The 27,022-nt window shown below is 40.4% G+C and overlaps 1 protein-coding gene across 7 annotated transcripts in view; it reads left to right on the top strand.

Moving 5' to 3' along the window:
• Window positions 1-2,928: 2,928 nt before the first annotated feature.
• nedd4l (NEDD4 like E3 ubiquitin protein ligase) overlaps window positions 2,929-27,022 on the top strand; it is a 42,532-nt gene continuing 18,438 nt past the window's right edge. For 2 of the 7 annotated variants that reach the window (XM_024803028.2, XM_024803029.2), the window contains exons 1-11: window positions 2,929-3,288; window positions 4,984-5,057; window positions 8,983-9,064; window positions 11,453-11,491; window positions 12,195-12,248; window positions 21,898-21,948; window positions 24,224-24,285; window positions 24,561-24,663; window positions 25,486-25,640; window positions 26,498-26,633; window positions 26,750-26,935. In XM_024803028.2, coding sequence (XP_024658796.2) covers window positions 3,244-3,288; window positions 4,984-5,057; window positions 8,983-9,064; window positions 11,453-11,491; window positions 12,195-12,248; window positions 21,898-21,948; window positions 24,224-24,285; window positions 24,561-24,663; window positions 25,486-25,640; window positions 26,498-26,633; window positions 26,750-26,935 — 987 coding nt within the window. In that variant the 5' untranslated portion in view covers window positions 2,929-3,243. Of the gene's footprint in view, window positions 3,289-4,983; window positions 5,058-8,982; window positions 9,065-11,452; window positions 11,492-12,194; window positions 12,249-15,931; window positions 17,186-21,209; window positions 21,246-21,897; window positions 21,949-24,223; window positions 24,286-24,560; window positions 24,664-25,485; window positions 25,641-26,497; window positions 26,634-26,749; window positions 26,936-27,022 lie in introns of those variants that run through there. The other 5 variants (XM_024803024.2, XM_024803025.2, XM_024803027.2 and 2 more) reach the window with 4 other exon arrangements.

Raw genomic sequence — 27,022 nt, forward strand, 5'->3', positions numbered from 1 at the left:
CATGTCTAACCCTCTAAAGTGCTAACTCTCCTTTAAAGTCTTGAGTCTTCAGCCAACCCTAGACATAATAGTTATAAGTTATAAATCCACCTTTGAAATATTGCCTCAAATTATTGTTAATATGTATGGAGGAGGTCAGGAGAGACGTACAACAATGAGTGTCTACAGCTAACCGTAAAACAGGGTGGAGGGTCTGTCATGATAGGAACTGCATTTTAGCCAGTGGTGTTGGAGATCTTGTCAAAATTGGTGGAATTGTGAATGCAGAAATGCACCATTAGGATTCGATCTGCAATGAAATATCATTTGGAAAGTGTCTGATTATCACCAGCTTTATTTTTCAGTGTCAGTGATCCCAAAACTCAATGCCAGTGTGGTTAAAGCATAGAAAAACACAAAGTGGAACACTATCAGTCAATGATGGGCCTCCCCAGAGCCTGGACATCAATATTACTTGACAGGAAACAGAACAAAAAGGCAGGCAAATTTAAAGAAGAAGAGCTTTGAATGCTCTTCATGAAGCCTGGAGAACTATTCCTAAAGACTAAAGAAACGAAAGGAAATGTTGTCATTTCTTTCTGTCATTGCAAATCATTTACTTGAACAAGCCTCTAATGTGTCGGAGTGTTACCAGAACAGATTTTTTTTTTCCACAGCAGTTCACATAATAGAATAATCGTAATTTTAAGTTTAAGTTTAAGTTTATTCGGTCAACAACAACAGATTAACATTTTACATTTTACATAAAAGTACTCAATCAAACAGTAACCGAAAAAGGAATAGGCTGAAGCCTTGTGGCTTATAATTATCCTGTCCTTTACCCCCATAGGAATAATCAAATCCTTAACCAAGAAAATAAATAACATTGATAAATAAGTTATGTAACAATTTGAAAAGAAATCAATGATAAATCAAGAAATTAAATCAACACAAAATTATTCATCAAGCCAAATTTCTATAACCTTGTATGATACAAATTTTTAAATTCTTCCTGAAAAATGTCTTCAGTTCATCATTAAGTCCATTCCATAATTTCACTCCCAAAACTGACACAAATCTATACTTAACATTGGTTCTCCTTTAGGTATTTCAAACACATAAGACCCTCTCTATCATATTTTCCATCTCTTAGTTGAAACATACTTAAAATACGAATTGGAACATTCTTTTTCATCACTCGATATGTCATTTCTAAAGTTTTAGAATATATAATGTCTATGAATTTTAACATAGATGATCCTACAAAAAACTGGTTGGTGGACTCCCTATATCCAACTTTATTTATTATTCTCATGGCTCTTTTTTACAATTTAAAAATTGAATCCTAATATGTTTTGTATGTGTTCCCCCAAATTTCCGCACAATAAGTCATATAAGGCAAACAAAGGCAAGTATACAATAAATAAAGGCAGTTCTTATTCAAAGAGTCTCTTGTTTTATAAAGAATAGAAACAGGCTTGGATAATTTCCATTTCACATGTTCTTTGTGGGGCTTCCAACAAGGTTTATCATCAATAATTACTCCTAAACATTTTGTCTCATATACTCTTTCAATTTCAACATTATTTAAATTCAATTTTACTTTAATATTACTTTTACTACCTCCAAATAACAGAAATTTTGTTTTACTTTCATTCAATGATAGTTTATTAAATACAAACCATCTATTTAACTTCATGAGTTCTGTTTCCACTGTTTTCAGTAATTTCTTTATGTCCTTTCCAGAGCAAAATAAATTTGTATCATCAGCAAACATCACATATTTTAAAGTATCACTGGCTGTACAAATATCATTTATATAAAGTAACAATAACTTAGGTCCCAAAACAGATCCTTGCGGGACTCCACAAGTTACTTTTCTAAGTTTAGATTTCATGTTATTAATACTCACATATTGGAACCTATTATTCAAGTAACTATTTAACCAAAATTGTACATCACCTCTTAAACCATACCTTTCACACTTCTGTAAAAGTAAAGAATGCTCTATCATGTATATCAACCTATTCCAAACTGTTTTTCATCCACAGCCGTTGCAATATTTTCAATAGATTCCATCACAGCTAGAGATGTTGAACGATTTCTTCTGAACCCATACTGATGATCATTCAATAAATCATTTTTATCAATTAAAGAATCTAGTTTGTTTGCAAATAGTTTTTCAAGAATCTTCGAAAATTGAGGCAGTAAAGATACCGGTCTATAATTTGACACAATCTGTTTATCACCAGTTTTATATAATGGGATCACTTTGGCAATTTTCATTTTATCTGGAAAAATTCCAGTTTGAAATGATTTGTTGCAAATATATGTTAACGGTTGAAGGACACTATAAAGAACTTCTTTAATTAGCGACATGTCAAGGTCGTCACAATCCATGGATTTTTTAGACTCCACCAACATACGTGATCGCACATGCAATAAAAGTTATAGTTGTAATTTTACGGTATACAATGAATATACAATACCTGACTCATCTATGAGCTGAGTTAACTCGATTTCCAAAAGTGACTCTCAGTTTTCGCCCATCCTGGACTCAATTAATTTCGTGATCCAGATCAGTACCTGCAGCGGACCAGACCTGCTGCTTGCTGTGACTGCAGCACGTGATTGGCTGCCTGTTACAAGCCCCGCCCACGTCACGATCCCCTTCGGGTTCTCCGTGACGTCAGTTAGGTGGAGATGGTGATATTATATGTGAAAACTATCTTACACATTCTGGCTATTTCAACAGTGAGACATAGTTCTACATAACACAAAAAGAGCGAGAAAAAAATTAAACGACCCACTTAATTTCGACGTCCTCTTCTTATTTAATTGGCCAGCCAGGCGCGTTAGGGAATTCAAGGCGCACTTTATTGGCTGAGTTTGACAGCAATCACGTGTTCTTGGCACACGATTGGCTGAGCTCTTAGGAGGAAGTCAAGTGTCACAACATTTCGGGAGGGATAAGCTCGGAGTTGACAAAAGCGGTTTGCCTCAGTCGAAACATTTCGCTACACTGTAATTTTTTTTTATTTTTTTCATTTCCAAGTTGGGTCCTGGACGGACCACGCGGGAAAGGATTACGTTATCCGGTTGAGAACCAACCACCCGCGGCGTGCCGAGGACTTGCTTTCACAGTGGACTTTACCTTCACAGCTCGGCACAGAGAGGAGAGTGGGACTTTATTGTTCAAGGCTAGCTAGCTAGCTTTGCAAAGCGGCTTGTTTTTGTGTGTATATAGCGTGGACCGCAGGCTATATGGCTGCGAATTACGAACCGATATATGGACTTTCAGAAGATGAGGTAAGCTTTAAACTCAACCGAGCCCATAAAAAGTATACTACAACCAGGAGTCTCTTCAAGAGGGGTGCAGCCAGAGATGGCCAGCGTTAGCCCGATAGGCAAGCTAACAACCCCTTACCCTGGATAACATTCCAGTGTAATGTTCGGCAGCTGTCAGTTCCTCCCTGTCTTCGTGTCCACTAGTTTTCTCAGCTCATTTTCAGTAGCACTTTCACCACTGTGCCTACAGTCGTGAACCCAAGCAGTCCAAGTTAGTCAGCAGCCTCTGTTGGTTCGTTCCATCCTCGGTTTAATTCAATTTATGGGCGACTTGGAGCTTAACCGCTACCTCGCAATGCTCTGTTGAATCCCAGATGTGCAGAAGGGAAACCGACCGATTTCTCGGGTGCGATGGCTCGATCCCGGTACAAGCTCGACCGCTGTGTCAGATTTAAAAACTACCTCTTGTTTGTAATCGTGGCTGCCTGATAAGTGAGGTGATCTTGGATGTAGACGACTGAGTTGCCATGGCATTCAGATTTACATAAAGCATGTAGCCATTAATTATGAAATAATTCAAGCGTTATTGTTTTTTGTTTTTGTTTTTAATACTGCAGCATCATAGTCACGAGTCAAACATTGGGCATCTATGTATATCTCCAAACATTTTTTTTAAATAGGGGAGCTGTTATATGTGAGATCGGAGCAGTGTGGAATTTTTTTTTTTTTTGGATAATCCTGGTGGACAGCTAAAAATATATCTTTAATGGTTTCTCAAAGGGGAAATAGGGGTGTGACTCTTGATTGTTGAATTTGCACTCTGGCTGCATTTGACTCATCTGTCAGTCTGACCAGGAAGGATGTAAGAGGGTTCAGCTTCAGCAATTCACTGAATCTGTGTTACGTAGATGCACTTTGAACCCTGTGACGTTAGTTTCTCTAACATCTATGTAGGGATTGGCCGATTTAGCTCCCGATTATCAATATTGGTTATATTAGCCACTGGTAATTTGTTCTGTCACTTCAAGTTTTTAGTATGTTATGTGACTTAAATGTTTCAGCGACAGCAAAGAGGAAACAAATACCAACAGCACCACCAAAATCATTATATCTGGGGGAAGGATCTTTATTGGCTAGAAAATATTTTTAACATCGGGTTTGAAATGTTGGCGTAGAATTTAGGTGCCTTCTTATGTTAACATTGTATTTATTATAATTTTTTTTAGTAATCATGATAGCTCTGGGGTACCCTGCTGACATGAGGCTTGTCTGTAAAAACTTCCCTCACACACACTAAACAGATGGGGATAGTATTCATTGATGATTATACCATGAAACAAAGCATTTACTGTGATCATGAGGTAAACATTCAGTAAGGCACCCCACTCCCCTTTTCTTCTCACTTTGTCATCTGGTGTTATGCTAACATCATTAACTATGTCAGAGACTTCCCCAGTAAATTAATTGCCGCTGCAGTGACTTGGAGAAAAGTGTAGTCACAGCCTGGCATGAGGTGGTTTAGCATATTAAGTGTCTACATATTTTTGGATACTGCGTTTGAGTTTTGGTGCCAAGTTACAAACGGCCATTTATTTATAGGTGAGCTTTATTGATTTAAAAGGCAGCTCATTGCAGCTGGCTGCTTGAAATATCTTAGATGACTTAACTTAGCTGATTAAATGTTTTGACCCATCATCTCTTTCCCTCTGTCTGCAGCATGAAACACGAGTGTTACGGGTTAAGGTCATTGCAGGAATTGATCTGGCGAAGAAAGACATCCTTGGAGCCAGGTGCGTATCATGGAATTTCTGAGAAAACATCAGAAGATACTGTTTTTGTGTTAATAATAGAAGTGTTAGGTTGCTTTCCTGCTGTCATTGTGAAGGTCTGGTGAGTGGACTTGGGCTTCTTTCTTTCTGGTGCTCTACATGTTCTCTTCCTTCACAAAACTAGGTCTTTTGAGGCCTTCAACATTGCATACACATCATCACAGTTTAGATGGGTCATGCCAAACATGTCAGCTACTTCACTCACTAATAATGATTCGCCATGGATCATTACATGAAGAAATCCATGCTTAAGGAAAACTAGACAGACCTTAGTTGTAGTATTGTGTTTAGCATCCCAACTCTTTGGGGTTCTCCTTCTAGCCAGTCGTTTTTAACCTTGAGCAGCACAGTGTTATGCACAGTTCCTACATTCCTTCTAGTTACAGACCTTGCACCTCAAGTGTTAATCAATGATTTCCATCCTGCCTCTCCTATCCTACTCATAACCCACCTCTGTTACCCTTCTTCCAGATAAAAGAGCTTGACTAATTCTTATACATGCCACATACCTTCCCACATGTGGGAACACAGTGTGGTTAAACTTTTGATGATCTCTGAAGCGTTATGTCCATCAATATCTCCCTCCCATGTGTGAGTCTGTGAAGTGCAACAGACTGTTAATACAGTTTTTACATGATGTTACATAATAACTTTAGTTATTGTAATTTTATTTTTGTTAAGCAGTGTAACTTCTGCTCCTTGAATTTTAATTACCCACAGCTTTGCTTTTGCTCTAATAATATGCTGAATGACTCGCTGTCACTTCTATCAACACCACCTCTGCCATCCTGCTGGCTGTTGTTGTATTTTTCCATGTGCCAATCAGAGACTTTCTTCTTAATTTGAAACTAGCTTTCTAGTGTCAAACTAAACATGGAATATTTATTATGCTGAAGCGCAAACTTCCATTAGAAATAGCAATGACCAGTAAGTCACTTAAATGGCACAGCACTTCAGCTGAAGAGATCTAAATCTTAACATGTGACAGCTTTTTGCTGTTATAGGTCTTTTAGCTACATGTTATTGAATGCCTGAGTAGGTTTGCAAATGTGATTGCAATGCAAAACATGTAGCAAGACTTCACAGGACAGACTCACTGAAGATTGCTTATCATCATTCTTTAAAGTAACATGTTGCATGAGGCTGTAAAGAAATATTTAACTATATTAAACTGTATATCTGTCTGAAATCACCACAGGAGCACTGGAAGCCTCTTCTGAATTTGAGCTCTGTGCCTACTGTTGATCACAGTAATGTATCTGAACTGTAAGAATGCAGACATTGTTTGAGGAAGAGCTTGGCATGTGTAGCACTGTGTGAGTGCTACTCGCATGCCAGAGTGCATGTGTTAGCATCCTGATGCCCTGCTGGCAGGACAGCTCAGCCTGGCTCAGGAGAAAGCTGAACTGTAATGCAGTGCACTGAATGAGGTCTTGATGTGTGGCTAGCTACCACAGGAGACAGTGCTGACTTGGCAGTCTGTCACCTCATAAGATGCTCAAACAGTTCCAGCCTGTTCTTTTCTTCTTTTTGCTCCAAATGTGTTCCTGTCGGTGCTCCTTTGTGGCTCGTGTGTTACATTCTGTTGTTTCAGATTAAATGAAACACTCTGAGGTTTTGTTTTCACCGTTTTTGTGCGGCGATGAGAGAAACTCAAGGAAGTAACTTCAAAGAACAAGTGTACGGGGCTATGCTTTGATTCCGGCTGCTTTTGGTATCTTTAATCTTGTGTTGACCACAAGTAGCCTTTCTCCCACCCTTAGAAGGATTTTTGCTCATAGAAGGAAGGAGACAAGAAGTCTCCGTGCAGCTGGGATACAGTGGTCTCATTGTTTTTGTTTAATCGCAACATATCATAGAACCACACAAACACACAATTAGAAGCTGTGGGGTTCCTGAAGAGGTTAACTAGCAGCACCTGTTTTGCCTAGGGTATGTTTGCAACTCCTTCAATATCCGTCTGTCTGCCCGTCTAATTTCGTTCTTATTCTTTTGTTTTATCTCAACTGCTTCCTTCAAATGAAAGTAAGACTGCACTGTAGCTGCGAAATTGAATTGCTGATTAGGTCAGTCCTAATGCTATGGTTACTGATTATGTCTGAATAGATTTAAAACCCATTCTCTAATATTTTGATATTTAAAAAGTGTTTAAAATCCTGTATTTAACCTTATACTAAGCAGTTCTTGCTAAGCAGCCACAATTGTAGCTCCTGAGACCACAAGAGGTTATTACAGGATGCTGTGGCAGTAAATTCTGTGAAGGGTGCTGAAATGTGCCATGTGGGTCGTGCCAGAAACCCCAAATCATCATCTCGACACAAAACGGCAATCGCACCATTCACCTGTGTCAACTCAGCATACTGCTAATTTGACCAAAGACACCTGAAGCCGAAGCAGTCGCGTTCTTGACTGCAGTGGTTTGAAGAGTAAGTAGCAGGGGAAGGGTTATTGTAGTAGTAGTAGGCAGTTATTGAGTTGCCTAAATTGCCCTACTAACATTATCTTCCACATCATCTTTATATACCACAGATAACAGTGTCTGGTGGTGGCTAACACGTATATTAGCTGTGTTGATACCACTTAATTTCAGTTCTTTTCATCATGTTGGGTAACAGCTAAGGTGTGTGAATATATTTTAATGATTTAAAGTCTGGACTTGGCTCTCTTGATTGGAATCCAGGTTACATATTGATGAGATATCAAGTTGGCAAGTCACCACTCATTTGTAATGCAGGTAATATGCATCTGTTAATAAGTTACAGTTGCTTTTATAAATTGTGGACTGTGAGGTACCAATTAAAGTGTATTACATTTGCTTTCACTGAATAAATCTCTAATGTCAATATAGTCATCTCTCTTCTAACACTACTAGAGAAACTAATTTGAACCTGCAAATCCAGAAAAGTGTAATTCACACCAAACTGTCTCTGCAGCACAAATATCTTATTACATTAGGTTGAGCAAAGGAAAAACAAAGTCTGTGCAGAAACCCTGCTGTTGCTTAGCTTCTTTCTTGCTTTACTCTTTGTTTTTCTTTTTCTTTTTTTTAACCTCCAAACTCTAGCTTTCAGTAAACCTAGTTGATTAACTTGATCAATAAAAAGTTGTTAACACAGAGGATGCTTTAAGATATCCTATTTAGATATACAAATGCACAAATAAAAGCATCGTCTGTGTTAATTGCGTTGTAATTTTAACGTGAAAGTTTCATGTAGGACTATGTAACTTTGCAAAGTCACCCCCTCCACATGTACACAGACCTTTTAAATAGTCAGTTCTCCCAGGGAAGGGTTTTGCAAAGTGTGACACGGTACCAGGTGTTGCCTGCTGTGACTAACATCAGGTTAATTGGTCTTCGCAGTGAACAGTAGATCGCCGCTCAGACCAGAGCTCACTGGAGATTTCTACCCTGTCAGCACCTTCAAATAAGCCACGTGGGGAGTTTTAAATAGCACAGTCACACATGGTCTGCTTATTGTTTGTACTTCTCTCCTCAAAACGTTTAGCTGTTTCTATTTTTAGCAGTCTTTACCAATAAGACAGGATTTTTATTTCTCAGGATACTCAAATGGAAGGAGTGTCTAACTAAGGCGCACCAATTGCAATTTTCTTTTTCTTCTAAGTGTGAACTGTCTACACTGGAACTATAACTGATTGCATTGAGAAAAAAAACTTAATTTGTTTGTATATGCTAATATGTAATTTGCTTTGGTCTTTTATCACTTTGGAAATCATTGTTTTGATATGGAAATTAAATGTAATATGAAATGTATGTATCCTATTTATTATAGATGTGTGCTGTTTTTGGTAAATATGTATTGCTGGGAGCAGATGGTTTGAATTTGGATATGCTTCCGACTTTTTTTTTTCTGCTTTGGTTTTGCAGTGATCCTTATGTCAAGCTTTCCCTCTATGTTGCTGATGAAACTAGAGAGCTTGCCCTAGTCCAAACAAAAACGATTAAAAAGGTAAGTCCATAAGTAAACAGTGACTTTGAAGCATTGAACTGTAGCATGTTTAGTCTGATGTTTGTTGTCTTAGAGGTCCTGTTTATGTCTTGGATGACGCAGTCACAAGTGGACAGCTACTCTGCAAATAAACATGGAGCCTACAGAAGTTTTGCAAACCTGCTTAATTATTCAGGGTCTCAAATTAAAGTCTAATTAATCTTGACTCAAAACAGTGTGCTGCTCTATGTTCATTTTACAGCCGGTCTCACCAGCAGGGCACCTGTTGCTAATGGGAGAACTATTATAAATGGCAGAAGCTAATGGGAAATGGGCAGTAGTTTGGAGATATTTCATGCTATCACACTAATGTGCTGGTGAGATTTCTTATCGTGTACATTTACAGTTGTAAACAGAGTTGTTGGGAATAAGTCTGTTAGCCAGTACTAGTGCAGGAGGACGTTGTGTTTCTCCACTGGTAGGAAGAACACTGATTGTGTAGGCGTTCTTTAAATGTGGCTCCAGATAAATTTATGTACACACTGCTAAAACAAGCGAATGGCATTGTGTAGCCCACGGCATATCTGAATATGGTGTGAGCAGTTAAATCTGCGTGTGCATTCCTACACCTGTACTTGGAGGTTTCTCCTTGTGATTGGATCACCCAAGATGCATGTTAATTCCAGGTGAGAACAGAGCCGTAGCTTTATTCCTTAGTCACACACACTCAGTCACCAATGGCAGCAGACTGCTATGCAAGAAGTAATCTGGAGTTCATTGTACTGCCTGATGGTGCTTTGGCACATGGAGGGATCGAATGGCCAGCCCCTATATTAGTGGAGAGCTCGCTCGACCACCTGAGCCTTGAAAGCCCAATGACCTCTAATGAACCTACTTGTATTGCTTGGCTAGCTTGGCCACTCCTGCCAAACTAATCTACTTCCACACCTGCACTTTAGATGGGCCTTTTCAGCCACTTAAATGTGCACTTATTGAGTCCCTTTTAAAGTCACAGGTGTGGGATCACAGATCATCTTAATACCAACACACACTCCCTACCCCCACACCTACCAATCAAGGCAAAGCTCCAGAAAGGCACAAAAAGGTGGTGCTTCCTTTATCTGTTCAGGACAGGGAGACACTGGTCGAGCTCTTCCCCCGTGGCCTCTTTTTGAGGAGGAAATCTCTTCACAGCAGGGGGAGCTATTACTTGCCATTATTGTAAACCCAGGACAGGAGACGTTTCCAATTCAAAGGAAGCTGTAATTTGAGTGGAAGTGCATATTGATTTCCAGGATTTTTGAATTTTCTGAGCTGCATGGTTTAAATTTGATCTGAAATGTATTGGGTTCTGCTGCACTCCATTTTATTCTTTTCTGAGGCTGTACTTTATAATGTGCAGGGGTTAAACTTTAAAGCATAGCTTGACTCAGTTTCTTACTTCCTGGTAGTAAAGTTGGTTATAAGAAGCTGCCAACGAAAGCCTGTGTTGGAGTCAAGCAGCTCAGGCCTACATGCAGCCAAACATATGCTGCCAGTGGCCATGGTTTTCTTTATAGGATATAAATAGCTGACAATAGTACTGCTATGTGGAGCAGAAAAAGAAGCAGTGGTGCTTCGCTCTTCTGTGGGCTTCATGTGTCTTTAAGTGGGACACCTTTGATGGCATCTTTGTTGTTGAAGCTAAGAGTTTGGCTTGTGGCAAGATGACATGAAAAAAATGGGATATGACAAAGAAATAAAAAGCCAATCTGAGGCAAACATCAGTATCTAGATGATGCCCTGAGCACAGAAGAGCTGAGGTTAGGCTGTTCTGGATGTTTTTGTTTTTGTTTTTGCCTTGTGAGCTGCAGATTTCATTAATATTGTTCATCCAAGTACAGCGAGTTAATTTGTAATTGTGGTATCTCAGTAGTTTTAGTACAGATGTTATTTTATCGCTGCTGTAAAACATTTAATGTTTATTATTCAGTGTAACTTGTGAAATTCAGGTTTCATTGACATTTGAGTGTTTAAGTCATTTGAGTCACCAAAGGAATTTTAATGAGAACTGTCACTTAGTTCCCAGTCTAATAAAAACATCAAATGTGTGAGGCAGAAGGAGAGTGGATTGGAGGGGGGTGTAACTGCTGAGCTGATGCATCCAGAAAGTGGGTGAAAATCCTCACGCCTGTTAATCTGAAGGCTTATTCTTATCACAGGAGCAAGTTTGCTACAAACCTCCTCTAACAATATAAGAGAGGATCATTGGCATGCCAGATAGAGCCAAATTTTGCACGTGGCCTCTCTTCTCTCACTCTGAGTGGGATGCTTTTCATACGTCTGTTCTCTTTTCTGTGTAAACTAATGATGCTGTTTATTGTGTTTTAATGCAGTTATTCATTGTGGCTTCTGTACACTGTGTTTCAGACCCTCAACCCAAAATGGAACGAAGAATTCTACTTTAGAGTGAGTTCAGATTTTGAAATGCTTTCGTGAATGATGATTATTATTTTTATTTATTTTTGCTTTGACGGTCTGTTATTGCTCTACTTTGGAGCAGGAGTTGTATAGCTGTGAATCTTTGGTTGCAGTTTAACATGGCGATGAAACCCACGTCTTCAACCCCTGTAATCAAACAGGACGTTATAAGTATAGTGACATGATAACTCTAGACTGAGGGTGTTTAGTTCAGTTCAGTTTGTTAGGTGGTGTTGATAGGCATCTATAATTCAAGTTTTTTTAAATCAATAACATTTTGTGAAATTAAAACGATAGAATAGTTTATAAGATTTCATGGGTGAATAAATGATACAAATTGGTCATTTCCTGTTGTTAGGTAGTTAAGTTGCATAATGATGTCATAATGTGCAATATGGATAACAGCCTTTTAAGAGTATAAGCTGTACCTTTGTGTCAACTTTGATTGCTCAACTCCTGATAGTGTAGGAATTGTTTGCAAGGAAACAGATTTTGTGTATTATAGTAAAATGAGTACAGCTTAGGCTTCTGTTTCGATAATTAGACAGCTGACTGCCTTCTAAGACTCTGCACAGTTTTAAATGATTACAAAACAAAAAGCAAGCAGCCAGTTACCCGCAAATGCACATACACTTTGACATAAACAGCAAGCAACGTCTCTAACATCTTCCTTATTTTGTTGCTCCCACAGGTGTGTCCACAGAATCATAGGCTACTCTTTGAGGTGTTCGATGAAAACAGATTGGTAAGATTTCCACTTTTGTAGATTTATTTAGTTGTCTCGTGTCGTTTAATCTGCTTCGTGCAATCTGTTCTCCTTGGAAATATTTGCACAATATATTGTCTTTCATTTAATGTCCTATGGTGATAATTTGCTTTCCAGTAGCACTTTATTTTGTTCTCTAGTCTCAGTTACGCCAATAAAACATAATGACTGTAAAACTGATATTGCTAAATTTGTCTCAACCAGTTCTGCTTTCGTTATACCGCAGAGATTTTCAATAACTTAGAAGACGTTTTATTGACTTTGTCTGCCCTCCCTCGTGTGTTAACAGTTTTCGAGATGTGAACCATTTTCCCAGTTTAACATGACATGATTTCAGCTTTAGGCTTTGTAGATTATAAACAGCGTACAGTTTGTTTGACTGCTAGTTTCGGTACTCTGCTTTCAGACTGTAATCCACTAACAGCTCCTACATTCCTCTTATGTCAAATTTCTCAGATTTCCCCCACAGACGAGAACACTGGTTTCCTTGACTTGTGAAATTAAAACCCCTTTTAGGCCCTCAGTTGCCTTGACAACTAAATTAAATGTCTGCACATTGTCAATTCTTGCAGTGAGTAAAACCATCACAAATAGGTCTTGTAATCAATTTACTAATTCACTCTTGGCTCTAAACGTCACCTTGGTTGGAGTATCTTCAGAGAAGGCGTGCATAAGAGAAGTGGTTGCTGACACTGTGGAGTCATTGTTCTGTAGAATAAGCAAAAGGCTCTGCTAGCAGTGTTATTTGTTTCCTATGTCTTCTCAGTAACTCTGGGTCCTGGGTTTGATGTTGTATAAAACAAACAGCGGATGCAGCCCAACATAGTTTTGGTGATCTTGGCTGGATAAGGCACATTCTGTCGGGGCCTCTCAGATTCAGGGCTGTTGCTGAGGACCATCGTGGGAGGTTAAAACATTTGGGATTTGTTTGGGGAGTGTCTTTTTGTAACAACACGATCTCTAGTTTTATTTCTAGGTGAACCATATAAAGACATGACTATTTCATTGATCTAAGCATGTAACACATGTCTAACTTGCTCATTTGCACTCCGTCCCTTCTAAAAAGTGCAGCTCTAATTTTCCTTCAGTACAGTGAACACTTTCTGTATAAGAGGATGAGACGAGAGCACAGCACAGGCAGCCTCAAGCACGGTCCTCTCCTTATATGTCCGAAGAGGTGCTTTTTGTCTTTCTCTTGGTGCATGCCAAGGCAGCTCCCCCACCACTGGTCAGCATTTCGTTTTGTACTGGAGCATAGTACAAATATAAGAGAACTATGTATGACACTGATGGTTGAATTTGAAGAAGCGGCTGAATAGACCTACAGCACAGTGCAGTTTGAAGCAGGCATGTTATGTCATTTGGCAAGCTGGGCTCGCTGCCATTGGACCACACATTGGCATTTTGTTTCTTTTATACAGAACATTCCCCATAACATTTCTCACACAGACACACATTTATTGACTGTGCCTAACACTGCAGGCAGTGTGTCATCACTAAGTGTAACTGGCTGCCAAGCCGTGAGTCTTCCTGTATTACAGTGTCTTTCTTTTGGCTTCTTTGTCCAGTCAGTATTGTTTCTTGATGCCCTCTTGTCCACAATGCAGACCTTTGATATTTATTTCTTTTTTTCATTCGTTTGAAATACTACAGGCTGCTGGTTGCAACTTGTTTTTTGAAAAAGATAAGGTGACGCACTGTGGTCTAAGCCATAGGTTGAACCAGTCCAAGCGGTTAAAACAAGGCAGTTACTTTTCAAGCGTGTAGCTCTGAAATGGCAAGTTGTGATAGGGGCTTTGTCAGTTCTGTGCACGGAGGCGGATGACTCCCCCACTAACTCTGGCTTCAGGGCAAAGTAGTCGAACTCCCACTTTTTCACATGATGATTCTGTGGTGAATCAAATTGTAGGAGCTTTTTTACATTAATGTACAGTATGTTGCAAACAAAGCGTCTTTTTCTGTGTTGTAACTTGGAGTTAGGCATTAGAATTTGTGCATGATTTCATTCAGCATTACAGGCTAGGATCACAGCCAAGTTGTGTCTCGGACTGCTTTTGGATGCAAAAGGAATGACCTATAAAAGCAGCGTCAAATGTTTGGCTGTGTATGGCAGGCATTGCATGTTTATTCTGTTTCAAGTAGACATGCCTTTTCCGAGTGAGGACCATGCTGTTCTGTGATCTGTCAGATACTCTGCTCTTTACTCTCAATCTCACTTTTTTTTTCTTGATCCATTTTTAGCACCAACTTCCTTATGCTTCTTTTTTTCTGTTTCCAAGCTGCAAGACATTACAGGATAAATTATATGCTCCAGACTTGGTGTTGAATTTTTGACATGATTGGCACCAAATGGCAATTGGTGATCAATTAACAAGTAACCTTGCTGTGAATCTAGAATCTAGAAGTTATTGATGCTTTCCTTTTCCCTTCCATTTCTTTCTGCTCCTTCAGTTCACAGCATGTCTTTTCCAGAACAGGCTGATTGCAGGCAGCACTGAATGATTGGAACCGTTCAATGCCGAAGGAGTTGAGTGGGAGCAAATAAACAGCTGACTGGCATTGCCAACATTGCTGCACTCTTTTTTCGTAATAATGCTCTAATTTTATCCAGCTTTCCCATTTTGATCACATTGCTGAACTTTCACCCCTCCCTAAAAATCCAAAGCTGCTCGCCATTTAGTTCAGTTTGATCCAAAAAGAGTGTTTAGTCAACGATAGACGAACGTTTCTGTAGGTGAGCATGCAGTAGTTCAGCCATTTGTCACTCTAGTTAAGTTTCTATTAACTTATTTTTACATTCAAAGAAATCCACAGTCAAAAGACGAAATGACTTGTATTTAAGATGAATACGTTGGGAACTTCTTTTGTTAAATAATACAAGCCACAATATTGAAAAAGGAATGAGTTACGATTTAATTTAACAGGTGTACTCTTGGTGAGTGGTGTTTTGATATTTGAGTGCTACTCTGGGGAAACTGAGCTACTCTTACTGAGATATCAATTTTAGCAAATTAAATCAAATTCCAGATGATGTTTAAATTATGAAGAAAATAGTTTAAAAACTCATGAAGCCAGATGAAAGGACATTAATGAGATGTGGAGGCAGGGGAATTGGCGGGGTTAGAAAAAGTTCATGTTAATAGAGCGGAGGATGGATAGGAGTAAGCAAGCAGGATGTAGGTGGGGTCGTTGGGGGGGGGTCATTTGCTACGTGAGGGCAGTATGGGGTCGTAACAGGAGATGGCAGGGCCATTTGTAGTCACGTGACTGCCAGGCAATCCACTGTCACCTCGGAAACCAGGAGTGCCGGCCACTCATATCCAATCATGTCGGGAATGCTGGCTGTCACTTGGCTCAGGCTATTTCTGCCGTCTGTCGCTAGTGCTTGATGGTGCTAAGAGACTGGTATACAGGGATCCTCCTCCTTTTTTCTTTTTTTTTTTCTCCTTTTTTTTTTTCTTTTTTTTTTAAAAAACACCACCCCACCCCCCCACCCTCCTCCTCGTAGCCATCAGCCCTCACTCTCCCTCTCCTTTGAGTGCGTTGTGTAAAGTTGTCAGCTATTTTGCAGTGGCTGTTTTGCTTTTGTGGTGTGAGTACTTCTTTTCTCAGTTCAGCTTGGTGTGGGAAGGAAAGTTGCGGAAGAGGCTGGGAGAGGGGAGGGGGGAATGGAAGAAAAGAGGATCAGTTGTCTAGCCAAAGGAGAAGTGGGCAACAGTTAGGATACTGAGGCAAGAGCCAGAGGAGAGAACCAGCAGCCACTCAGTAAGAAAGTGAGAGGCAACGGGAGATTTGGACGTGGGGTGAAAATGGCACAGCGTCTGCGTTTGTACTTTGGCTCAGGACACAGTAACACAGCCCCGGACATACTGGAAGGAGACTTTGAGGTGCAGCAGCGAGACGACGATAGGGTCACGGCACACCTCGTGCAGCCACGTCCAGCATCGAGGCCTTCCCAGGACTCTGCTACGGAGCACGTCCCGTCGGCGGCTTTTGGTTTCCACTCTGAGCCTTCGCTTAAACGCAGCTCCTCCATGTTCATACCCCAGCTTGCCGCCTACACTGAGCCACGTCCTACTAGGAGCTCATCCATGCACATCTCCCTTCAGCGCTCCAATGGATCCAGTAATGGAGATTCCAGTGGTCATGCTGATGATGTCCCACCACCCTGTTATACTCCTCCAGGACCTGCGCCTGCCTATACCGAACCACAGAGTCAAGCTAACTTTCCGCGGCAGTCCCCTCCTCCATACTACAGCCCTGATTCTTTAAGTGTGCAATCTTCTCTGGCGGAGCCAAACCTTCCCAAGCGCAGGGTCTTTAGTATTGGTTCCAGCAGTCATTGTACGTATAACAGACGCCAGCCTGGCATCAGTGTTGGTGCCATCTACATCCAGAGGAATTCTCCTGACGGCTCTGATGTCCAGCATTTCAGAATCCTTCCCTATGGCGGTACCGGCTGGTCTGTCCAGCAGCAAAGCCTGGACCAGTCCTCTGGTGTTAATGGCACAAAGCAGAGGCTAGTGTTTCAGCTCCAGCAAAATCAGAGCCAGGATCAGAAGCAGGGCAGACAACCGGATGATCCATCACAAGAACAATGCACAGATGCTGGACCCAACAGCTCAAGAGGTTGCCATAGGGTGCGCTACCCTAGAATTCGATTACATAGAAGCTCGTCTCATCAGAGGCTGCTGGTGGAAAATAATAATCAGAAAAGTGGTGCAGACAGTCAGACTATAGACGAGAATGAAACAGATGTGGAGACAGAAGCAAGAAACAGACCTGATGGTTGTACTTTAAACTTTAGTGGGGAAAATCCCAGAAGGCAGCCACATTTGAAGATATATTTTACCCCGGGTGGAGGTGGAAATCAGGATGTGAGCTTTGGCAATGAAGCAACGACAAGTAATTCCAAGGTAAAGAGTGTGGAAAAGTTTAGTAGAAGCATACTCTGCCTCTGAAATGTTTGGTGAAAAATTGTTGAATTACAAAAGCGTTATGTAACATTTATAGACTTGTTCTAATGTTCCTAGAGAAACTGATATTAGAATGAATAGTAAACAAATCCAAAAATAGTGGGTGGCATGTGACATTTAGTTTAATATGACTTGGCTTGTTCCTCTTGTAGCCAAAAGGGTGAGGTCCAGCACTGTCATGGACATAACAAATGAAAAAGCCAGTCTAACACATCTAATTTGCAGTGGTTGCTTAAGTACTATTTAACACTAAGAATATAGGCTAGACAGGGAGAGATCCGTGTGGTGCTGATACAGGGTGGTGACTTTCCTGGACCTAAAAATCCCAGACAACCTTGCTGATCTAAATCACACATGCTGCTTTTCTTTCACTTCATAACCAGAACGACTTAAAATCTCACACACGTCAGCCAGTTTAGTTGTGCAAGAAATGGATGAATGGATAATTTGTTCCCATGCACTTTTTGCCTTCCGTTTCACAGAAATGCGACACTGGGGTTTTTGATAATACCCTTAAGTGCAGTCAGCACTCTTTAAGAGCTGGCTGTGTCTATTTTTAGTTTACCTCGAGCGTGTTTGTTGGTTTTGAAAGCAGGCAAGCGGCATGTCTTCTCCAGTTCTTGGCTGGTATGGATGTGAATCGTTGCAGCTGCTCAGCAGGCGATTAAGAACTAACATGTCAGTGCAGCCCAAACAATGATCAAAAAGTTTCACAAGCAGCGTCGGTTTCCTCAAAGCCTGAAATCTTTTGGTGTTGCTCTCCAGTCTTATGCATATGTCCAACTCTGGTGCTAGAATGCTATAATCAGTGTATCGAGTTACCCAAATTGCTGTTTATTTATTAAACTTTTAAATACTTTCGATGTAGAACGTTTTAGATGTTTCTTTTAAGCTATTTTTTAAATGGCACTTTGGAGTTGTAAACTCAATTTTTAGCCTAAAATTAAATATAGTCGATTTTGAAATTAAATGATAGGGCCGTCATTGACTGTTTGAGGTTTACACCAGCAGGATGTAGGTTTATCATGAGATGTTTAGCTCCAGGAAGGACCGCCTAAACAGGAAGCTATTTGCTCATATCATGTTTTAGTTCATCTGACCAAACCACTGATTTCATTCATCTGAGTCAACCCCCCCCAAAACCCCAAAGATTCCCCCGCCACAAACCAGATTGGTTATTTGTAAAAGTAGAAACATGCTTTTTTTTCCTTTTGGAGCTAGCCTCAAGTGGCCACTCCAGGAACTGCAGTTTTTTGCATTTAATCATCAGCTTGAGTTTATTGCACCTCATCGGTTTCTGCTTGCTTGTATGTGTAGAAGTTGTGACCAGTCGGCTAAAGAATATCTCTTCCCACTCAGTTTGACTGAGCTTAGTCTGCATCCAGGCAGATACTGTGATGCACAGTCCTGCCAGTGACTTCGCATTATTCAGGTGATGAAAAAGGAGATGCCAAGATGCAGTAGCAAAGGTGATGATGAAAAGGGCAAGGGTGGTGTTGATATAGACAATCTAGGTTTGGATTAAAAAAAAAAAGAAAGAAAACGTTTTCAGATCTAGTGGGAAAAATTAACCTCTTCCTTCGCCCCTCATGGTAGTGATGTGAGACTCCATGGCATCCTGTTTCTCAAGCAACGAGGAAGTCCCCAATTAGACCATAATGACAGGTCTTCCCCAACTGATTGCCTGGAGTTGGATTGCCCCTTTTTAAAACTGGGCTTGGGATGACGTGTGTGTGTGTGTTTGTGTGTGCGCACACCAGATGGACTAGCTGCAAATGGCTATGCCTCCGTGCCATGCCCTCGTTACAGCCCTGCCTTAGTACCCCTCGGTTTCCATTCATTGAGAGCTCCTGGAGGCCAGTAGGCTGGCTATATTTACCTGAGGCAAGATTGTGGACGAGTGGGGTGAGGGCACACTTTTTATTTTGGTCCGATAGCATGTAAGAGGCATTCAAATCACTTGTGTTGCGAAGGGCTTTTCTCTGACAGCGTGGACTTCTCTGAATTGCATGGTATTGTAATACAGTTGTGTCAGCAGGGAGACTGTTGAGAAGGTGAGACAGCCTTTTTAAACCTCAGTGCCAGCCTGGACTTGCTCCAGATTGCCCTTTGTTGTAAACACCCTGTCACCATCTTGTCATCATCTTCCTGTAGCTTCATAGCATTTCCAGTTCTTAGCACTTTAGCTGCTTTCCTATAGTCTTGAAAGATTGGAGTGTGTTTAGGAATGACAATAGATTAGGTTTTTACTCGTTCATTACATGTGAATTGAAGTGAAGAGCAAAATATCCTATAAACATTGGCCATGAAAGCCGCTGTCTGGGTGCTTTTGCTTGTTGGATTTAATTACAGGGTCAGAGAGAGATGTTGCTGCAGGCGACATTTAGGGTTTTATTTTTTTTTTAAATTTTATTTCATTTTATCATTTTTTTGGTGCTGTGAGAACCACAAAATCATTTGTAATCCACAGATGTTGCAGTGGTATTTCAGCACAAATCTCTGAAATGGTTATATTCTCATCCAAACTTGCCAGAGTAAAATTAGAAGCGTGTGAAAAGCAATTGTTTCGGTGACCTACTCGTGTTCAGTTTTCAAACTTTTTTGGGCTAGCTTCCTCTTTTTTTTTCCTTTTTTTTTTTTTTTCTTCTCATACCTCAAGCCACCCCTCTTTGTCCACCCGTACTTCCTTCTGTTGGTCTTTGGTCGCACTCTCAGAGTGTAACCTGGTCCTGGGAGGCAGTTGCAGACTCAAATCTGACCTCTTAATGACTCTGTAATTAAATCCAACTCCGTATATAAGGTCAGAGCTGAAATGCTTGTTTTGGTTAGTGACATTTAAAAAAACAACAACAAAACAGGTTTGCCTGCAGAAGGTGTTGTTTTCCATGTGATAATATCATTGCAATTGCTTATATCATACACTGGAAGTGACAGTGCTACTGCTGTTTATGTGATCATGTGGTAAAAGAGTTGTGGTTATGCTGTGGTCAAGTTTGCTTTTGATGCTCTCTCAAACTTGGAGGAATCTTATGTCGGACTGCTTTAAATGAGTTATGTTAACAGTAAGTGAATCGTTTAGTTTGGTTGGTTTAGAAATTGAAAGCATGCATTGCGGTAATTTGCACAGTAGTGACTCCTGTTTTCCAAGAAGGGCTCATTTACAGTGTGTTATTCAGTGGAGGTGGGTGGACGTGCGAGGATGAGTGACTTCACATACGTTCGTGTGTGTGTGTGCTTACATGCCTGTGCGTTAATCAGTCATCATTTTTATGTGACTCATTTGTAACCTTTTCACTACTGAATTCCAGCTCGGTTAACTGTGGTGGGAGCCCAGTGCAGTCACTCCACAGCTCTTTTTTTCTTTTGTTTATCAGAATAAGCTGGTGTTTTGGTTTGTTTTTTGTTTTAAATCTTTAAACACCTTAACCTCAAATCAGTGTGAAAAAATCCTTTCCAGGCCATGCAGTCTATTCTGTAGAGGCTTAAATTCTGCTTGTTCTTATTCTTCATCCAGAGGTATAATACTGTTTTCAGAACTAAGTCAGTTTTTGATTTTTATTCCTTCTGAAAACTTTTTTTTTTTTTTTTTGCTGATTTCAAGTTAAGTAGCCATAAATATCACATTTTACTGTCAGAATAAGCATATATACAGTGTTCCCCACACTTAATTTACCTGGAATTTGTGGCACGTGTGAAAGTTGTGGAAACAATGTTGAAAATGTCCTCTGTTGTACATTAACAATAATCAGTCTTTAAAGTAGAAAACAGACTGAAGGTTTTTTTTAATTTAATTTTTTGTAATTGTGGTGAGTGGGAGAGCGTATAATTGACAGTCAGTAGGTTTTTTTTGTTGCACTACTGTAGTTGTCTTTGCGTAAATCTGTCACTGCATCATTCAACCCAGCTTGTGTGTCAATCAGTTAGTTTATGCCTGTTGTCTAAATCAGTTGTGTCCTACACACAGGCTACTTCCAAGAATGGGCTTTTCCATCTCGGACAGGTAATCCATACTCTGTAACGGACAAATCTATGGGCCTCTTAAATTTCAGACACAAACCTTCCGTGTTTTAAATTTTTCCTTGTGGTCACATCTGCCCTTCTCTCCCTCTGTCCAGCTGATTTGGCTTTTATCTGGTGGCTGTAGATGTTTTTTTCCTTGCTGGGATCGCAGGTTTTTCTCCCATAAAGTGTTGCAAAAGGCCTGTCCATAAATAAATCTCGCTCTGAACCTTCTGTCTGGACACATGTGGAAATCTGTCCTGATTGATAGAGAAGCTGATCTTAAATCATAACTAATCAAGTGCAATTGTTTTCAGTAAGACCGCGTGGAAATACTTGAACAGTTTTTCTTTACTGCCTTTAAACTTTAGATTCTCAGGTTTCCACATGTGTTCACAAATTAGGCTGGAGGTCACTGTATTTCTGGATGGGGCTGTCCATGAAATGAACTTCTTTTTGCCTTTCTTTCCACCTGTCTTTAATACATACAAAATGCTGCTGGATAATCTGGTGATTTTTACCTCAACATTGTGGTTTTCCCTTCATTATCCCTAATGATACTTCGGGCTTTTCACAGACACACTCAAACAAAAACAAAAAGTCATTCTTTTTGAATTTCAGCTTCTAAATGTGACCTTTTTCTTTCCCTCTAGACTAGAGATGATTTCCTGGGGCAAGTTGATGTTCCTCTCAGTCATCTGCCAGTAAGTTATTTACATCTCTGCTGTCATTTATTTACGTCTGTATGTGTGTAAAGCTTGAGTGCGTGTGGACACTCTGGCTGGTTTAGCACTGTTTTGAATGCTCAGCTGTTTCTTATCTACAATTTTGCTGTTCCTGATTAACCTCTGTGAAGGTCAGGGAGGGAGTTTGTTTGTGTTTTCCCATCTTGAGTGTGAGAACGTGCTAGTCACAGGTAATGCTTCTGTTGTGATTAAACAGCGCTCTCTGTATTAGAAAGGGAAAGCGGGCTGTCTAGCATGTAAACACACAACATCAACCTGCAGAATCAGGGTGCTTGGGAATTTTTACAGTTGAGGTCTGATGCAAGCACAAGCCATTCTCACACCTGCAACTGTTCAGCTGGACTGGACAAGAAATGTTTTTTTTTTTTTGGTTGTTGTTGTTTTTAAAACCTTCTTAAGTAGTAAGTCGGTGTGATGCAAGAGTAAACCAGGTAGTTGTCTCGCGTCTGATGTCCTTCTGTCCTCTGCATACTCTGCACAGAGAACACGTTTGAAGTTGCTTCTTGTGAAAATGGCAAAACTGAGTAGAGCTCTTATGTGCAAAAGGCTTAAGAGACCTACAAATCATCCTGAAGCAGCAGCACCTCTGCACATTTGGGAGCTTTGCTGCCAGCTTGGTTGTGGCTCCCTAAAGTTCTGTCTTAGTTGTCGACCTTAAAAGCCTATCAGTAAAAGTTTTTGGGGTTAATTATTAATGCCCTATTTGGGTCCCACAGGCCCAGGAAATTATTAGCAGATAAAAGCTTACAGCTGAGTCACGTTGAGAGTTGAAGCCTTGGGACAACATGGATAATATTTAGTCCTGATGTGACTTATGCTAAAAAAACAAAACAAACCAAGGCTTGTTTTTAATTAATAGTTACTGGGCATAACTTAGTCATGTCTCCTTTCTCCGTAATAGCTTCTTGTAAATGTCCTTTTACTTTTCATGAAACAGGACATGAATACTGACTCATCAGAGTCCATCTGGTAGCTACATTTTCCTTATGGAACCGTGACCTCCTCTTAGCAAATAACAGGACAACGCCATTCCTCTTTTTCTTGGTCGTCTGTATTTAAGCAGGCTCCACACTCAACTACCTCTTTTTACCGGGCTCTGTGTTGTATGTGGTGAGACCAGATAAATAAAAGCACGTGAGGTCTGAAAGTTTAGCAAATCAAAAACCATGTATGATTGGAATTTCCCCTTTAAAGTCATCTGCTTTTGCACCTCTGGACTTCTTGCAGTGCTGCTGCTAATTTTAGATGGGACCGTGAAACTGCCAGGACATCCAGACTACTGTGCATTTCTGTCTCAAACTGAGCTGACGTTTGTAGTAAGGATTATCATCAGGCTGATGAGAACTAATCTCCGGAGATTCTCAACTTGGAGACCGAACAGTGTTTTCATTGAAAGGGTGTTGATGTTCAAGGTTAGGACAGCAGCTTAGGTAGTGAGCTCGTTGGTCGTTTTTGCCACATTCACAGTTTGCTCCACTGAGGCCAGATTTAGGTCTATGAGTCCATAATGACCTCAAACTATGGGTGACCAGTCATTATAAACAACTTGAACTGTGCACCATCTTATTCGCTACTCACCTGACTCATCAGAGTTGCCTCCCTGTGACTTTAACCTCTTCAGATTGGAGGAGGACAGAGTGGAGCTCCATGGACTGAAAAGTGTCTGCAGAACTTGCTTTAGTCCACAAGGAAAACATCCTAAATGGGAGCTTGATTGATAAAATTAATATTAGATATTATTTTATGTTAATACTGCCCCTAATATTTTGACTTGGAATTTTGTTCCAATCTATTTCATATTCCTGCTTTGAGGAGCCCCACCTAATATTTTGAGACCAGTGTTTTGACTGTAATTGAGGTCCATTATTTGGAAACTTGACACTGGTACTTTTCACACATGTTCTTTTTCCTTTTACAAAACTTTCCAGCATTTTCTTTTAAATATGAAAACTGACTTTTGGCCTCAGCGGTATCTCACAGGGCATTATGCGATGAGCAGCCAGCACGGACTGGTTTGGCCCTGTCAGAGAGCGGTGTGAGATTGCTGTGAATTACAAAAGGCTGCTCAATATGTAACAGGAGAAGCTCAGGATTGCATAATGATCCTGGGATGTCTGTGCAGAGGGTTGTACCCTCTGTTGAAAGCTGGCGACTGTGATATTCTGATATTGCAACATGTGTATTTGCTTGTGTTCACTTAAATGCCGTCAGCAAAAACCTCCTCTATTTGCAGACAGAGGATCCTGCCATGGAGCGGCCCTACACGTTTAAAGACTTCCTGTTGCGGCCAAGAAGGTCAGTTTTGGCTTTGTTTGATATAAAATGAGAAAACGTAGATGGCAAATAGTAGCTGCTTTTTTGTGTCTGTCTAGTTTGCCCCCTGTTAGCAAGTGGAGTAGACAGTGACACATTATTAAAGTTAGATCTTGGTTCACAACACTGTCTAGACTCTGGCCATATTGGAGTCTAGACAACGATAACTTCATGCGGCTGTCAGCTAAATACTGAACTTGGAATTCCAACTAGGACTAATGAGCAGGAAGTATTTAAAGCAGATGTTTTCCTTTCAGTCACAAGTCCAGGGTGAAGGGTTACCTGCGTCTGAAGATGGCCTATCTGCCCAAACAAGGAGGTCATGAGGAGGAGGGGGGAGACATGAGGGAGGAGGCTGAGGTAAGGTCTAATCCTCTGTTGTTAGTATAAACTGCTGACTTTGCATTACCTAAGACATTCTTTGGACTGTTTTTTCCACAATAAAAGCAAACCAGATTCTACTGTTATTCCTTTCTGCCACATGAAGGCAACATAGTTCTAAGCTTGAAAGTGAATGTCCCACTGTGAACCAAAAGTAATGTGAGAGCATCTTTCTTTTTTCTTTTATTATTTCTCTGAGAATTTGGGAAGCCGCTCACTGCCAGCATCTGGTAAAAGTCTTTTCCAGGTCAGGGTCTGGAAAAAACATTTACAATGTGGCCTGTTATTTGGAGAAAATTGAGCTTTTCCTACTTTAATATGTGTTCTTGGATGTGTGGAAGAGAGCTAGAGAGCGAAAGGCTTCACAGATAAGATGACATTTAGCAGCCAAAGCGTGAAAGCTTAAATGGCACCCCTCATGTTCATACTGCAAAAAATTTCCCTTCCCCCCCCCCGACTGTCTGTATTTCTTTTTTCTTTTTCATTGTATTAAAGCCTCATTACTAATGCTTATTTTCTCCTTTGTAGTAGCTCTTTTTTCTGCCTACGTATTAAATTAAGCGTAAAATTGCCAACACTACGAGTGAGATTGTTGCTTAAACATCAGCTCCGTCTTGGATTGTAGGCATAGATACACCTGCCTGCTGGCAGCTATGAAACACAGGCATTAAGTAAATGTTTAGTAAAACATGAAAACAAAAAAAACAGCAGAAAAATATAACCAGCTAGATCTTTAATGTACTTCTTTCTGATCTTTGGCTTAAACCTACCATACTACCCTTCAACCATACTGTCTTTCAGGGTTGGGATGAGTCTGCTGACTCAGGCTCCCAGCGACCCCAGCAGCTGCTGCCTCCTTTGCCTCAAGGCTGGGAGGAAAAAGTGGACAACCTGGGACGCACCTACTACGTAAACCACAACAACCGCACTACACAGTGGAAACGGCCTTCCAACGTGTACGCCTGATCTCGCACTAATACAGCCTCGAACTTTTCACATGTCACTGTTGGTTTTTATACATGAAAAAAAATCACAGTGTTAAAGTCTGAGGATTTTTGCCCATGTACTGCAAGCTTAGTGAGGAAATACTCTTCAAAAATATTATTTAAGATGTTTTTGTTTTGTTTTTTTTAACATCAAAACAACTGGCGTCGGCCACAGTTATTCCTATTTGTAGACGTTACACTCCTTTAAAAATTTATAATTGGACATTTTAAAATATACACAAATTCCCTCTCTATACACACAATAATGCCATATTCCATGTCTCCACTTAATTGGGAAATTATTATTATTAATTATATAGATATATTAAAAAGAAAAAATGAATTACAATATTTTTAAAAAGTTCAATTTTTGAGCTTTATCACTTTTTCTGCTAAAAACTAAATAAGTGCACACAGGGTAAAAACAAGCCCCTTAGCTTTGCACAAAACTGAAGACAGAAGAATGGACTGAATGTCAGTAATCTAATGTGTTTGTCCTTGGCTAGCCTTCTGACTTAGCTTTATATTTAGGAGACAGATAGAAGAAATGCTTTTAACCTTCTGAGGTAGCTCTTAGCAGTAAAATGAAAGAGCATATCGCTCGTCAAAGTAATCCTTCAACAAAGTATACGCGGTTGACAAAACATGATGGACATATTTTATATCATCATTATTCTGAGCACACCTGATAGACTGTAAATTGTTGTTGAAATAACTAAATATAACAGTGTTTGGCTCTTGTTACTAAATAATCCTGCACAGGAGAATTAATTCATGATTATTAACTTTTGGTTTCCATTCATATTTTCTCACCAAATCTCTCTCAGAGACGTGATTTCAGAGATTGAGAGTGACAATCAACAGCGGCAAATCCATCAGGAAGCCCACCGCGTTTTCCGATCAAGGCGCCACATCAGTGAAGACCTGGAGAACGAGCACCTGGAGCCCAGGGACTTGGATAATGTGAGGGAGGGGGGGGAAAGAGCAGTCCACTCACGCACACTTAAACTCATCTACAGTGGTATATTTCCAAAAGATCTGTGTTACATCAAGATTTTGTCTCTTTGTTGTGCCGGTAGTCTTGGGAGCTCATCACAGAAGAGGATAACGACAGCTTGGCTCAATCTCTGCCCGGTCCCTCCTCCGTTTTGACACCACAGCACACACCAACACCCATCACCCAGGAGTTCTCAGAAGACTTAAATCTGAGGCTGTCGCTGACTCCCGATACAAACGGCGAAGTGCCAGGGCCCAGCTCTGCTTTGGTGAGACTGGAGAACCGTTAATTTTCCATTGTCAAAAACCTGGACCTGGTGTAAATGTAGGCAGCCAAACAAGAGGCAGCGCTGGCA

The sequence above is a fragment of the Maylandia zebra genome, linkage group LG7, assembly GCF_041146795.1.
Source record: "Maylandia zebra isolate NMK-2024a linkage group LG7, Mzebra_GT3a, whole genome shotgun sequence".
Taxonomy (NCBI): Eukaryota; Metazoa; Chordata; class Actinopteri; order Cichliformes; family Cichlidae; genus Maylandia; species Maylandia zebra.